The sequence below is a fragment of the Rhinoraja longicauda genome, chromosome 20, assembly GCF_053455715.1.
Source record: "Rhinoraja longicauda isolate Sanriku21f chromosome 20, sRhiLon1.1, whole genome shotgun sequence".
Classification (NCBI taxonomy): Eukaryota; Metazoa; Chordata; class Chondrichthyes; order Rajiformes; family Arhynchobatidae; genus Rhinoraja; species Rhinoraja longicauda.
In genome coordinates this window covers 28,394,081-28,409,697 of record NC_135972.1, presented here as the reverse complement: position 1 = coordinate 28,409,697, position 15,617 = coordinate 28,394,081, and the positions used below count along the sequence as shown (strand labels likewise).

Sequence of the window (15,617 nt, the reverse complement as noted above, 5' to 3'; positions counted from 1 at the left end):
TATTTAGATGTTCTTTACAATATGTAACAGGATTCTTTCACTGGGTGATGTTTGGCTGCCCTTTGTGGCCATTCAATCGATAAAGGGGCTCACTTTGCACCTTGCTTGTGCAATGTACAATTAGCCTTTTTGAAAAAGATCTAGCATTAAGCCAATCTTTGGATTTGTCAAAGCTAAGGAAGAAACGAAAAACTCAATGAGGGTCAAATAGAACAGTTGGAAAGTGTATTTAGATTTTGTTTGATGGTTCTGATTATCTCAGTATGAGGTGGTAAGATGATTAGGTCAACAGACTGCTAATCTTTTGCACTTTTCAAGCATTGGTTCAAAATCTACCTTTCTTGATTATAATAATTTTCTATTGTGGATCAGTTGGCAACACTAGTTCCTATGTTAAAAAACGTGTGGGTTTACCATGTCCCACTTCAGTACCTTGAGGACAAGTATCTAAGACGACACTTTTGGAGTAAAAGAAAATAAAAACATGTAAATGGTGCAAATCTGAAATATGCAACAATGTTTTAATGATGCTGTTTCTGGATGAGATGTTGATCTGTGTACTTTCAAATTTTTCAGCTTTCTAGCAGATAATATTTGTTATTTATTTTCAATTGTTAACAACATTTCATTCATCATAACAATAATCATAATTCAATAAGCGCTTTGCATTTGAATTATATCATATAAGCAAAACATATAACAGACACAAAGTGCCGGAATAATCAGAGGGTCAGGCAGCATTTCTGGAGAACATGGAAAGGTGACATTTCATGTCATGATCCGTCTTCACACTGTTTCTTCAGACAATCATTGTGAAGAAGTATTCTGAATTATGCAAGCCCATGCCCGAGTCATTCTCTCTTCTGGCTGTAACATTATATTCTGTGAATCAAGGGGTTGCGGAGGAAGTGGTTTCTGCAGAACGCAGAAAGAGGTGGGGATGGGAAAATGGGACTAGTGGTGAATTTATGTTGGACGTGGTGGAAATGTTGGGGAATGATGTGTTGGATTTGGCAGCTGGTAGGTTGAAAGGTGAGGACCATGGGAACTATCCTTGTTCCATCTGCGGGTTGGGGGAGCGAGAGCAGAACAAGGGGACACACAGACGCGGGTGAAGGATCCATCTATAACAGCAGGGTAGAAACCACATTTACTAAAGAGAGGATACTTTGATATCCTTGAATGGAAAGGCTCATCTTGGGAGCAGATGCGGCAGAGTTTGAGACCAACTCCAAGATAGATAAGGACAATTAGTGCATGGATACACCACTGTCTTCTGGTTCCCTTCCAAATCATGCATACATCATATTTATCACTTCCTTTAGTCTAAATCTTGAAACTCCTCCTCAACAGTACTGTAGGAGCGCCTTCCCTGGATCACCTCCACCTATATGAGGACGGTTAGGGGATATCAAGTCTGAAATCAGTCAGAAGAAGGGTCTCGACACGAAACGGCACCCATTCCTTCTCTCCAGAGTTGCTGCCTGTCCGGCTGAGTTACTCCAGCAATTTGTGTCTACATAGGGCAGGACTTCCCAACCGTTTTAGTCCCATTTACCCCTGGCAACTTTTCGAAAGTAAATTTACCCCCACCCTGTTTTGTTCAGTAATTTGAGTTTACACTTCTACCATAATGAAGCAACCGACAAAGGGGAAATTTTAAAATACTGTTTTTAACATTATTATTTTCAGTTCAAATAACAATAATGGTAGGCGAAGCTGGGGGTAAATTTACCCCAGGTTGGGAACCCTTGACCTAGGGGATATCAATATTGTGGAGGAAGTTAAAATTGAAATAAGAAACTAGAATGAAGCCCTCAGGTGGTGAGTGGTGTATATGCAATCATTCAATTTCCCATCATTATCTATTGTATTAACAGAAGAAAACATACCAGGCTGGACTTTACTGTTAAAACTAATTCTAGCTAATAATCATCGGCACTGAGTTTGCTTTTAAAAGTAAAGCTTCTCTTTCATTCAATATAAATGAGAATTTAAAAAAAATGCAGACTCTAGGGCGGTCACGGTGGCGCAGCGGTAGAGTTGCTGCTTTACAGCGAATGCAGCGCCGGAGACCCGGGTACGATCCTGACTACAGGTGCTGTCTGTACGGAGTTTGTACGTTCTCCCCGTGATCTGTGTGTGTTTCCTCCGAGATCTTCGATTTCGTCCCACACTCCAAAGACGTACAGGTTTGTAGCTTAATTGGCTTGGTAAATGTAAAAATTGTCCCTAGTGCAGGATAGTGTTAACGTCGGGCCGAAGGGCCTGTTTCCACGCTGTATCTCTAAACTAAACTAAACTAAAATGTTTTCAACTTAGAACATAGAACATACAACAGTACAGCACAAGAACAGGCCCTTCGGCCCACAATATCTGCTGAACGTGATCCAAGACCATCGCTTATCTATCTGCACATAACCCACATTCCTCCATTTCCTGCATATTCAAATGACTATCTGAAGTATTTTAAATGCTACTAACATATCTGCTTCAACATCTACCCCAGCAGCATATTTCCAGGAACTCACCACCCTCTGTGTTAAAATCTTGTCCTACACATCTCTTTTAAACTTTGACCCTTTCACCTAAAGCTATGCCCTATAGTATTTGATTTTTCCACCCTGGGAGAAAGATACTGACTGTCTACCCTATCTATGTCTCTCATTTTATACTTCTATCAGGTCTCACCGCAACCTCTGGCGTTCCAAAGAAAATAATTTAAGTCTGTCCAATCTCTCCCTGTAGCTAATGCCCCCTAATCTAAGCATGATTCTGATAAACCTCTGCACTCTTGATCTTAGAGAGGCGTATAAAATCACGAGGGGCAGAGATAGTGTGAATCCAGTCATTTTCCCAGAGTTGGGGAAACAAGAACTAAAGGGCATAGATTTAAGGTGAGATGGGAAAGGTTTAGTAGGAACCTGAGGGGCATATAGATTGAGCTGCTAGAAGAAGTGGTTGAGGCAGGTACGATATAACATTTAGAAGACAATTGGACAAGTACATGTACAGGAAAGGTTTAGAGGGATATGGGTTAAACACAGGTAAATGGGACAAGCATAGATGGGCATCTTGGTTGGCATGCACAAGTTAGGGCAAAGGGCCTGTTTCCATGCTGTATAACTCTATGACTTTGACCCCGTTGTTTGTTTCCCAATCCTTAAATCTTAATGGTTCAGGAGCAGAAGATTTTAGATCACATGAGAATAGTGATGTATTATCAGATACAGTGCAATACTACACGTTGCATGACTAGACTATGACAGACCTGAGCACATATTCAAATTCCTCCAATTTATTGGCACACGACTGGAGAATAAAACAAAAAAAGCACACCTGGCAATGCAGAGAACAAAGCACAGCCAAGGACTGAAGCTACAATGGAGTTGTATTGAAACATTCTGTGATTCAATGCAATTGCAATGAATTGTAAGTGGAAGCTGGATAGAGGTCAGGGACGCCAGGGTCAAATGTTTTGAAGAACAAAATCTACATTAAAAATGCTTCAGTTGTATTCTGTTTTTTTCTACAGCATACGGCATTTGTGATGTGGATCGGGTATGTCTGTGGGAGACATGGGCAATTTATAGGCAACAACAAATTCTACTTATTATCATCAACTACCACATCATATCAATGAATAGATTTTAGAAACTGTTAACATTTCTGTTGCTTATTCTTTCTCCCTATGTGTCCCAGTAATTCTGAATCTGTTTCTCAAACGAAAATGTCTGTTAATATTTTTGATTATAAATAACTTAGTTATTTTCTTTGCTTATGTTGAAGCCTAACATTAATAGCAGGCGTTTTCATTTCCAGGATTCCTGTACTTTATGGTATTTGTATTTTTTTCTATGATTGCAAATACATTTTCAGTCTTTAAGGTATTTTGGGTTTTTTTTCTTTTTAAATGTGGAAGTATGGAACATAAGCAGCGAAGTGAGAATGTGGGATTAAAACAAAAATGAGGGACTATTCTGTATTTTTAAATTTAAGTATTCTTGCTGACTGTTCAGGTTTGCTTCCATAGCTGTATATGGGTTGAATGTACAACTACCCCTCATCGCTGGAGGAGAATCACCTTATCTATGTTGCTGACTACCAACCTACTATTTTTCTCAATATGTGCTGTAAAATTCCCCACCACAGCTCATCAGATGTGATTGTCTGAAACCACCTTCCTGCCCACAGATTACGTTTTAGAAAACTGTAGATTAAAAGCACTAAATGTAAGTGAGACTGTCCAGTCCCACATCAAGAATCAAATATCATCCTAACTTGAAACATTCACTCAATTTCTCTCTCCACAGGCCTGACCTTTAGTATAGGTCCAACATTTTCTATTTTTAGTATAGGTTTCCAGTATCTGCAGTCATTTATGCTGCTTTGATGGACCAGAATTCCAAAGTACAAAATCAAGTAACTCTCAGCATAAATACCATGTCTAAAAACTTTTAAAGAGGCAAGGAGGAAATCAGCTATGAGATATCGCTGCTATTGGCATATTTCTGCCTCAATCTTGATGTTGATTTGTTCTTCCTTTGATTTCCAGAGAGCATTGGAAACCTTTGCTCTCATGGTTAAATTGCAAAAGCCAAGTTAATCTTGTTGTATCTGAATCATTAACAACCTGTCCATCCTGAGGACCAGCTCACATGTGGCTTAATACATTATAAGGGAACGTTGAAGTCGAAGGTTTGCAGTACGGTTGTTCCAAATTTGCTCTCAGGCTTCAACCCCACCCCTCCCAACTCTGAATCTAATGGGCTCCTGCAGATGAAATTCCAGTCCAATAGAATTTAATCTTCTTGCAAAGAAAAATCTTCAGTCTAGGATAAATGCAAGTAAAGCATAAAAAAATATTTTTCGATTCACAAAATAATTCAGTTGATTTTTCAAATCAACTAGGTGTTCATATTGAAACCAAGATGACACCATGTAATAATCTAAGTGTGAATAAGGATGTACAGGCACCTCATGTTTTATGTGTGTTTGATTTATGCACTTTTGAAATAACCCGCTTGTTCATATAATACCAAAGCTTGATTTACATGGTGGTATTTTTGGAATAATGTACTTAAATCTACTGCTGACAGAGCAGTTGCATATATGTTTATTTTATGTGCTTTTTTAATTATGAGCTGCTTTTCAAGCACGTAACCACCGCATAAAATCCGAGATGCCTTATTGACAAAAGTTTGTAAAGTGATTTAATATTAACAGTAAAGGTTAACCCTTGGTACATTAAATCATTGTGACACTAGATTATAACTATTTCAAGCTATTTCTAACCAGATGTATTAAAAATTGGATTTTTATGTTGACGGATCATTGATATTGTTTAAAAGCAATTTATTTAAAATTAAATATCTAATATGAATGGTTCTATTTATTAGTTTTAGTTTCAGATATGAAAACTCACCAGGCAGGCAGTTTCACAACACTGCTATACATAAGAGTTATAAATCATCATTTAAAAATAATTAATCTTGATCTTAAAAGACCACAAAGCCCATTGGATAATGTTTAAAAAATGGAAGCATAGCTGTCAGCTCTTCACGAAAATAGCTGGTAGCTACACTTCGTAGAATCGTATTATCTAAATGGTGAAAGACTACAAAGCTGTGAGATGCAGAGGGATCTGGATATCCTCATGCATGATTTGCAGGTAGAGGTAGTAATTGAATACAAAAGAGGGGAAGTTATCGAAGACATTGGTGAGGTCCTATCTGGAGTACAGTACTGTTTTGATTACTTAAGAAAGGAGTACTTCAATGAAGGCTTGCTCGATAAATAAAGACACAAAGTGCTGGAGTAACTCAGGGTGGAGAGTCTAGGACCAGAAGCCATAGCGTTAAAATAAAAGGACTTAAAGTTAAAATAAAAGGAGATGAGGACGAATGTCTTTAGTCAGAGCACGGTGAATCTGTGGAATTCATTGCCACAGAAGGCTGTGGCGCCCAAGTCAATGGATATTTTTAAGGCAGAGATTGACAGATTCTTAATTAGTACGGGTGTCAGCGGTTATGGGTAGAAGGCAGGGGAATGGGGTTGAGAGGGTAAGATAGATCAGCCATGATTGAATGGTGTAGACGATGGGCCGAATGGCCTAATTCTGCTCCTACAACTTATGAACTTGTGAACTCAGTGGGTCAGGGAACATCTCTGAAGAACATTGAAAGGTGATATTAGACATAAAATGCTGGAGTAATTCAGCGGGTCAGACACCAGAGGTATGGGAAGGTACAGAACAAAGCAGACCTTGCATCAATAATCCCAAACATGGTGGAATTATGAACCTGTGGAATTCATGGTGAATTTGTGGATATCATTGCCGCAAAGGGCTGTGGAGGCCATCTTTGGGTATTTTTAAAGTGGAGATTGATAGGTTCTTGATTAGTAAGGGTGTCAAGGTAACTGGGAGAATGCAGGAGAATGGGGTTGAGAGGGAAAGATAGCTCAGCCATTATTGAATGGTGAAATAGACTCAATGGGCCAAAGGGCCTCATTCTGCTCCTATGATTTATGAATTTATGAACGTCACCTATCCATGTTCTCCAGAGATGCTGCCTGACCCGCTGAGTTACTCCAGCATGTGTGTCTTTTTGTAAACCAGCATCTGCAGTTCTTTGTACCTCCTTGCTGGGAAAATATTTAGGTTGCCTTATGAGAAAAGGTTGGACAGTTTATGCTTGGATCTGCTGGGATTTGGGAGAGTGAGATTGAACAAGATTCAATCCTGAGGTGATTTGAAGAGTATGAGGAGTCCTTGCATAAAAAGAATGGCATGGCAACTAAGATGGAGAGATAAGGCAACAAAAAAAAAAGATCTCAAAATTTCTTGTGTCTTTGCAACTCTTCCTCAACGGGTCATGGAAACAAAGAGGTATGTAAGGAGATGAATGATAACCATGGGCCGTTGGGAATAGGGTTTTGAGTTAAATCAGCCGTAATCTTATAAAATGGTGGAGCATTTACCAATTGAAGATACCAAATGGCCTATCTCCATAATTTGTTATGTTCATATGTAACAAGTGTAACTCTACAAGCATGTTAAAGGTTGACAGGGAATTCTATCTAAGCCAAAACAAGTTACTACATTGAATGGTCATTGATTCGAAATGTTAACTTTGGGGTTCCTTTTCCCACTGATGCTGACCTGTTAAGAGTTCCCTTCATTTTCTGTCTTTTTTTCCCCCTAGACTTGACAAATAGATCAAGAGGTATAAAGCTGACTGGCTGGCAAAACTGGCTTACATAGTTCATTTGAGGTTTAGAAGTCAAGAACTCAATGAATGAATGAATACGTTTATTGGCCAAGTATGCATATACAAGGAATGTGCCTTGGTGCTCCGCTCACAAATGACAACACAAACATACAGTTAACAATGAAGAATAAAGCATAACCACATCAAAACAATAAGGATACAACATTATGGTCTAAACATGTGGGTGAAAATAAACCAGGGCAAAAAAGAGACTACAGACTTTGGTTATTGAGTAGAACTATCACTCGTGGAAAAAAGCTGTTTTTATGTCTGGCTGTGGCTGCTTTGACAGTCCGGAGTCGCCTTCCAGAGGGAAGTGCTTCGAAGAGTTTGTGGCCAGGGTGAGAGGGGTCAGAGATAATCTTGCCCGCTCGCTTCCTGGCCCTTGCAGTGTACAGTTCGTCAATGGGGGGAAGGTTGCAGCCAACAACCTTCTCAGCTGTGCGAATGATCCGTTGCAGCCTCTGGATGTCGTGCTTGGTGACTGAGCCAAACCAGACCATGATGGAAAAGGTGAGGACGGACTCAATGATAGCCATAAAGAATTGGACAATCATTGCCTGTGGCAGATTGTGTTACTTCAGTTGCCGCAGGAAGTACATCCTCTGTTGGGCCTTTTTGTCTGTGGAGACGATGGTGGCCCCCCATTTAAGGTCCACAAAGACAATTTTTCTCAGACTATGAGCTGTCAAAAACTAACCTGGCCTTGGGAAATAATTTTCTCATTGGTGTATCTAATTAGGCTTGAGATTTCAGCATTCTTTGTTTTACAGATTTCCAGCAATTGCAGATTTAAAAAAAAGATTTCATGTGTTGTGCAATGTGTTTCATTCGGAAATTCATTAGTCATGTTCTCGTTACTGAGAAAATGGAGCAACAAACAATCTGCCAGAAGAACTCAGCTGGTTGAGCAATATCTGTGGGTAGAAAAGAACAGCCAGTATTTCGACCTAAAATATTGACCATTTCTTTCCACTCACAGATGTTGCTTGACCTACTGAGCTCTTCCAGTAGATTATTTGTACCTCTTAACAGTATATTGTTTATACTGTATACTGGAATAAACGGTATATTTATCCCACCCAACACATTTTTTTTGTAGAGGAAAATCTCTACATGAGAAAAATTGAATTCATACAACAAATATTGAATTAATGCTGCTCAATTTCAATTCATTTCAAATGCTTAAAATTATTTCAAACCATTTTTGGTCTACTCTCAGTACTTAATTATGATGCGCTAATGAATCTGCACACCAATATCTTGAGAAAGGTATTGGGAAGCTAATCATATAGCCTGAGCATTTTAATGAATTTCTAAATAAAACACTGCACAATATATGGAAATAGAAACAAATTGTTGTAAGTAGAGAAGATAATATAAGGTAATATAAATAATAAAATATTTGACTGAGGCAAATCCATGTGTGTAGGACATCAGGAATGAATAACATACTGAAATACCATGCACACTGTCAGGAGTTTTTACTGGATTATGATACATTTTTTGTCCCCTTTTCCCATATCAAGGGCAATTAAGTTAAGTTTAACAACTGCTTCACATGAGAAATAAATCAGTACACACCAGGAACTGAACTAAAAGCAGAAAATGTTGGAATAGGTAAAATTACATCAATGGAGAGACGGAGCTCGAATAAGTATTTAAGTTTGACATAGTTAAGAGTGCAGGTAATAGAAGCAGGAGGAGATCAAGTCCATTTTAAGCTTGCTCCACTACCGAACAACACATCATGGCTGATCCTCCAGCGGAAGTATAGTTACTGTTCTAGCCCTCACTCCCATGTGATCCAAAAAAGCCCTCAATTCCAGTTTAGAAAGTAATCAAAGCTTGAACTTTCACAGGTCTCTGGGGTAAGGAATTTCTGCACCTCCTCTCTTAAATTGCCAACCCCATTTCCATGACCTTTTATCCTGAGACCAACGCATATCATATCATATCATATCATATATATACAGCCGGAAACAGGCCTTTTCGGCCCTCCAAGTCCGTGCTGCCCAGCGATCCCCGTACATTAACACTATCCTACACCCACTAGGGACAATTTTTACATTTACCCAGCCAATTAACCTACATACCTGTACGTCTTTGGAGTGTGGGAGGAAACCGAAGATCTCGGAGAAAACCCATTCAGGTCACGGGGAGAACGTACAAACTCCTTACAGTGCAGCACCCGTAGTCAGGATCGAACCTGAGTCTCCGGCGCTGCATTCGCTGTAAAGCAGCAACTCTACCGCTGCGCTACCGTGCCGCCCATTTCTGATAAACTTCTGACAGAAATAGAATATCGTTCATGAGTCCAAAAATTCAATCAAGTACCTTTCAACATTATGCGATTGAAACGTGACCTAAATCGGAGAGAAGACCATTTTGGGGTCATTTCGTATTGCTCCAAAATATCAATTGGATGTTTTCTTGTAAAAGTCACATTTATATGCGAGAAACAACTTCTTTGTCAGTTTGCAATGGGTGACATAATTTAGGAGCATTGCAGGGAACATGGATCAATTGTCCTAACTGTAACCATCATTGGGTAGCCTGCACAATTAGTGTTTAATAATGCTATGCTAGGAATTGGACCCCTTTTGATTTAACTCCATTATCTCAGCATAAACCCAGCCTCCACTTCCGCACAATACATCTCCCACCACAGGCTAGAACTGATGCCTGGTGACTTCACAAGTCCCAGGCATCAAACCTCCTGATCCTCTAATGCCTCACTGATCCTTAACCCTTAGACCCCAATCCATTGATGAACTGATCCTTCAATGCCCCTTCAGTGACTGCCTAGTTGTGTTTAGCTTCCCACCTGCCTTGCAGAACTAACACACTAACAAGGCCTCATGATTATTAAGAGCCATGCGGCCACAAAAGATTAATGAGGATGTGGGTTAGTGTGCCATGAAAGTGAGGGGATTATGGAGGAGACGGTAAGGCAGGCACGAGGTATGGGGCTGATCAACTTATTGTTTGTAGGTGTTTATATTTTTCAGAGAGATGTGTTCAAGGGCTGCAAAGTTCCACATCATTCAAGCAAGCTATAAAGAATACATTGTCAGCTTACCCAAGACAAGAAATGTACACTAGAAATGATTCATTTCTAAAATCACTGCTGTCTGTGATACTTAAAAAAAATAACCTTATTAATATGTAAATGGAGGTTTAAATGCAAAATTCATGAGAAGAAATTGTACATTTCCTCATTGTGTATTGCCTGGAACCAATGTGCCTAAACTGCATCACAGAAAGATAGATCCTTCTTAAGACAAGTTCCTGTTTTGTAAGCATCTCCTACTCCACATCCTAACTTAAGCATTATTCCAGTTTCCTCCATGCCTTCATTACACCTCACATCGCACTCTAATTGCTCATTGAACTTCTGGTTTCACTTTATTGGTTATCTTTCTATATCTTCTTTCACATTCATCATTCTGCACCTGGGTATCTAGCCTCCTCCACTTAACTGTAATTCTGTGACTACTTTGCCTCCTTCCCAGTGTTCTGATTTCCAATACTCCCAATCCTTCCACCCATTCTTGATTTTCTGATTACCAGAATCACCCCTCAGGCTTCCACTGACCTTCTCTTTGTGTTCCTTTTGCTTCAATACCATTATCTTCCATCATTGGTGATTATGGGGGCAAGGCCCACTAGCTGATTTATGTACTGCTCAAGATTTGTGGATGTAATGCAAGCGATACTTTAAATATGATTAATCTTTTAACAATATGCTCCCATTCAAGCCACCCGCACAATGTTTCTTCAATACATTTTTTCACAAATTGGAGAATTTCAAGCCCAATGTAATGTCATTACATTGTAATAAGATTACAATAATCCTTATTAATTAGAATTGTTACAAAAACATATAACAAAGAATTATAAGAACATAAAAAATATAAGAACATTCTGCTAATTAGAGAAGTAATACATAATTATGAATACTGAATTATTTTATTTCGTCTTTTCCTCTAATGGAGTCCTCAGTACCTAACTGGCTATTCTTCCTTGATTAGCCTATTTGCCTTGTAGTTTCATGCTGTTTTTTGCTAAAAGAAAATCACATCCAAGGCTCCAAATCTCTCCCTGCTTTGGTCGACTACTAGTAAAAAAACTCTGATAATACGTTATCTAATTATTCAGAAATCCGAATATGGTGGCATCTGGTGAGCCAGGTGATGTTTGCCACATTCCCCATCTCTGACCAGGGTCCCAGTTCCTGTGCTCCCGAGCACTCAGCGGGATTCTAGTTTCTGAAACCTCATCCGTTCATCGGGGCCTCCATTGCTACATTTTCCTGAACCTCACCAGTTTTGTTGGCCATGCTCTATTGGTTCTATTTTCCCTTGGTACCTGGGCCTTCTATCCAGTGCTCCCCTTAAAATTAATTGGTTCATTGGAAAAATTATTATTCTGTTATGTAAAAAAGGAAATCAAAAGTGTGTTGGACTATTAATACAATAATCGGAAAATTTGCTAGTCCAGCAGCCTCAAAATCCCAAGCATGCCAGATTACTGTAAGATTTGTTTCAGGGGTGCCAGCCCATAAGTTCAGTTTAGAGATACAGCGTGGAAACAGGCCCTTCGGCCCAACGGGTCCGCACTGACCAGCGATCCCCGCACTGACCAGCGATCCCCGCACATTAACACTATCCTACACACACTAGGGACAATTTACAATTATACCAGGTATACAAATCCAAGCCAATTAACCTACAAACCTGTACGTTTTTGGAGTGTGGGAGGAAAACGAAGGGCATGGGGAGAACGTACAAACTCCGTACAGGCAGCACCTGTGGTTGGGATTGAACCCAGGTCTGCGGCACTGCAAGCACTATAAGGCAGCAACTCTACCGCTGCGTCACCGGTGCTGCCCGCCCAATGAGGAATTGAAATGCCTCAGTGCATATTCAAAAGTTTATTTCCTCCCATCCTAGTCCAGATTTGTGGAAGACAATGGTTTGGATTTGCAGGCAATATTGCTGGCAAAGTTGTGGCATTTTGGCTCTAATGTAGAAATCCTAAATTTACCTGTGATATTCCACATGGTGTTCAGCAGTGGGGGTGGATTTTGTTAAGATTCCTCAACATTTATGCCTAGAAATGTGTTATTGGGTGATGTGACAGGCTAGATCTAAGATTCCATTGATTTCCATGGGGATGTTTTTTTAATGATATGTGGTTTGTTTAATGTTTTTCGTTATTTAAAATGGTTTTGAGCATTTTAATAGATTTTTAAAACTTACTTTTTTAAAGCAAAAATGTATTGGATTGTGGGAAATATCAAACATTGAGTCCAAACTTCATCTGTGTAACATGTTTGGCCATTGTAAAATGACCCCTTGGATTTCAGTACAGCGACCATTAAACTAAATACATTTAATGTTAAGAGGTTGGGGGCAAGCAGGATATCTATTTTCTTTAAGTCACAAATGTTATTGGTTTTCTGAAGACGGTACCACTGATAAACCTGATTTGTTGATTAAATGAGAATTTTAATATGACATTTTGGAAATTTAATCTGCTTCATGAATTTATGACCTATCCAGATATGCAGGCCATCGGCTATATTTACACTATATAAATTTATCACACTTTATTTATGTAGCTGTGGTGCAGAGATTTAGCAGCTCGTTTTGGAGTAGTCTGAGACGGAGTCAAATTTGCTGGTAAAATTTTGACTTAATTAAAATTGTCTTTCTATTCTGATTTGAAATCGTTTTCAAAGCTTGCATTCATTTGAGGGTAAAACAACAATGCAATTATTTAAACTTCTCATTCTATTGCTAATAAACCCTGCTTAACTGCTTTCTATTCAGAGACACATAGTTTGTGAAACTCCCTGCTGCCCATGCAAATAAATAATTGCCCTACTTTGTTTATGCCAGTTTGTTTCCTAGTTCTAAAGCATTTGGGACCCTCCAGCCTTGAAGCATATGTGGAGTAGCTTACTTTTTGCTTTAGATCATGCTTCTAATATGGGTCTGCAATAGCATGAGGACAGTACTGGAAACTTAAAACTGGAAAAGATTGGCAGTAAATAGAGAAAACTAGACAGTGGAGGTAATGCTTAACATATCATTTGGTAATTTTACTGTGTGTGTGCAATTTTAAACATAAATTTTAAACATAATGCGGTGCTGGCTCGAAAGGCCGAATGGCCTCCTCCTGCACCTATTGTCTATTGTCTATTGTAAAATAACCATTTACTGTGAATACCCAGACATTTGCTGAGACAGATAATTTGGTGACCATGATCTGCTGTGTCGTTTGTCTCGCTGGAGCATGCCATTTAAATACTTCATAAGTGGCTGATTAAAAAAAAACAGAAGCATTGTTGTGCTGCCTGTTATTTGAGCTATGTGGAACTAGAGAATCAGCTGGTGTAGGCTTTCAGTGATATGGAAATAACTGGAATTTCCCACCCAACGGAAATCTTCCACAGTGAAGCCCAACAATTGGTTACTCCAATTTCCTGTAAGAATTGTCTTTCTGTTCCTGAATGTTTTGCATGTAACAACTGGTTTTAAAACCTGTCTCGTTTTCATCAGCTGCCATTTACACAACATTGTTACAGAACACGCAATGCATTGTAAGCTGTTGTTTATCCACACTGAGACAATTGCTAAACCAAATGCAACTCCTCAAAACACTATGATGTGGATATCTAAAAAATATTGATCAATATGAAATCTAAATTTGGTTGTGATGCAGCTACACTAACAGCATAGAAGGTAAACATTAATTAAGTCATTGTAGTTTCATAATTAACTGAGCAAATCATTAATTATTCTTTCTTTTTTGTACAGAGGTCAAGTTGAAGGGGCTGCCTGCATGTATGAGGATGGTTAAAGCATTTCGTTACTATTTTCAACATCCATGGAGTCGGCTGATTGTGGCTTACTTGGTGACTTTCTTCAATTTCCTCATTTTTGCTGAAGATCCTATTTCTCACAGTCCGACTCCAGCCAATGTAATCGTTGTTGGGAATTGCTTCTCCTTCGTGGCAAATAAATACCCTGGAGGAGGATGGAACTTCCTAAAAGTGCTGCTATGGTTGTTGGCTATTGCTACTGGCCTCTTTGCAGGAAAATTCCTCTTCCATCAGCTCATGTTTGGTAAGTTAAAGCCAAACCTTCCTGAAACCTGTATGATTGCTATGGAAGCCACATTGGGACCTGTCATATGTGAGAAATATTTTAAAAAAAGGCATCTGCTGGAAATCAGAAATAAAAATAGAAAAGGTGGGAAATACTCAGCAGGTCAGGCAGCATTAGTGAAAGAAACAGAATTAACACTCGAGGTTGAAGATTCTTTGTCACCACTAGAAAACAAGTTAGTTTTACACTGCAGGGAGAGTGGAAGGAATGGATGGGCCAAGGTATAATATCTTTGATAGGAAGACACCAATGTTGCCTTGGGGGATAAGCTGCTTATAAAGTTGTCTTTTGTAAATAGATGATGCCTCATTTGTGGATTTTTACTTTGCTTGAGCTTTGTAAAAGGCACTGTGGTCATCTAAAACCATTTCTTCTGGTTCAGTCGACAGAATTAAAATTCTTGCTCAAATTTTAAATTATTACATTTTTGAGCAGTTCAGGTTGCTAGAAGAATATTCTTAATTTTGTGACTGAAAATACACTATAAAATATAAGGGTTCATATCCATCTTAAAATGTGAGTTGAATTTGTCTATTTATTTGCAATGTAAATATTTGTATTCTAATTGAATTTATACCACATTCATGTCATTAATATGGCAGTAGATGCTGTCAATTTTACTAAAATCATTTAAAATTGCTCCATTTAAAATAGGTGTGCTCTCAACTCTAGTTCATTGAAAGAAACTGTTATTCTTAAAGGTGTATGGAAGCTATACAGAAAGTTCTATTACCTAGTGTTTGGAGTGATAGGTTTAAACATAGTCCAACTTTAGAGGTTTTGTGTTTATTCCACTACATTTCCAAGAAGCCCAGCATGTGAATACATTAGTTTGATGTCAACAAGCAGTATATATTTATAATTTTATTTTGTGACCCTTTAAGGAAATCAGCAGTCTTGTTGCTTTTACTTGTGTAGATCCTTTTCATTATTGATACATGCACTGGGAAAGGGGGAGTTACTGGCTTTAATTATAAATCAGTTCACGTGGTTCCTGGGCAGAGGAAATTGGAGAAATTGCATTACCAGGTGCAGATATGAAATATTTATTTTGAAGCATGTAATTAGAAAAATATACAGTGTTTACTGTGTGAATTAATGGAGGTGTTCATTTACTACAATGCTGACTTATGAACAGTGTGTAGTTTTTGAGGCAGTACATCTATGT

General features: G+C 38.7%; 1 protein-coding gene across 3 annotated transcripts in view; it reads left to right on the top strand.

The window, feature by feature from the left end:
* Window positions 1-15,617, top strand: part of tmem117 (transmembrane protein 117) — a 247,047-nt gene that overhangs the window by 11,860 nt on the left and 219,570 nt on the right. For 2 of the 3 annotated variants that reach the window (XM_078417298.1, XM_078417299.1), the window contains exon 2: window positions 14,099-14,407. In XM_078417298.1, coding sequence (XP_078273424.1) covers window positions 14,099-14,407 — 309 coding nt within the window. Of the gene's footprint in view, window positions 1-13,915; window positions 14,024-14,098; window positions 14,408-15,617 lie in introns of those variants that run through there. The other variant, XM_078417300.1, reaches the window with a different exon arrangement.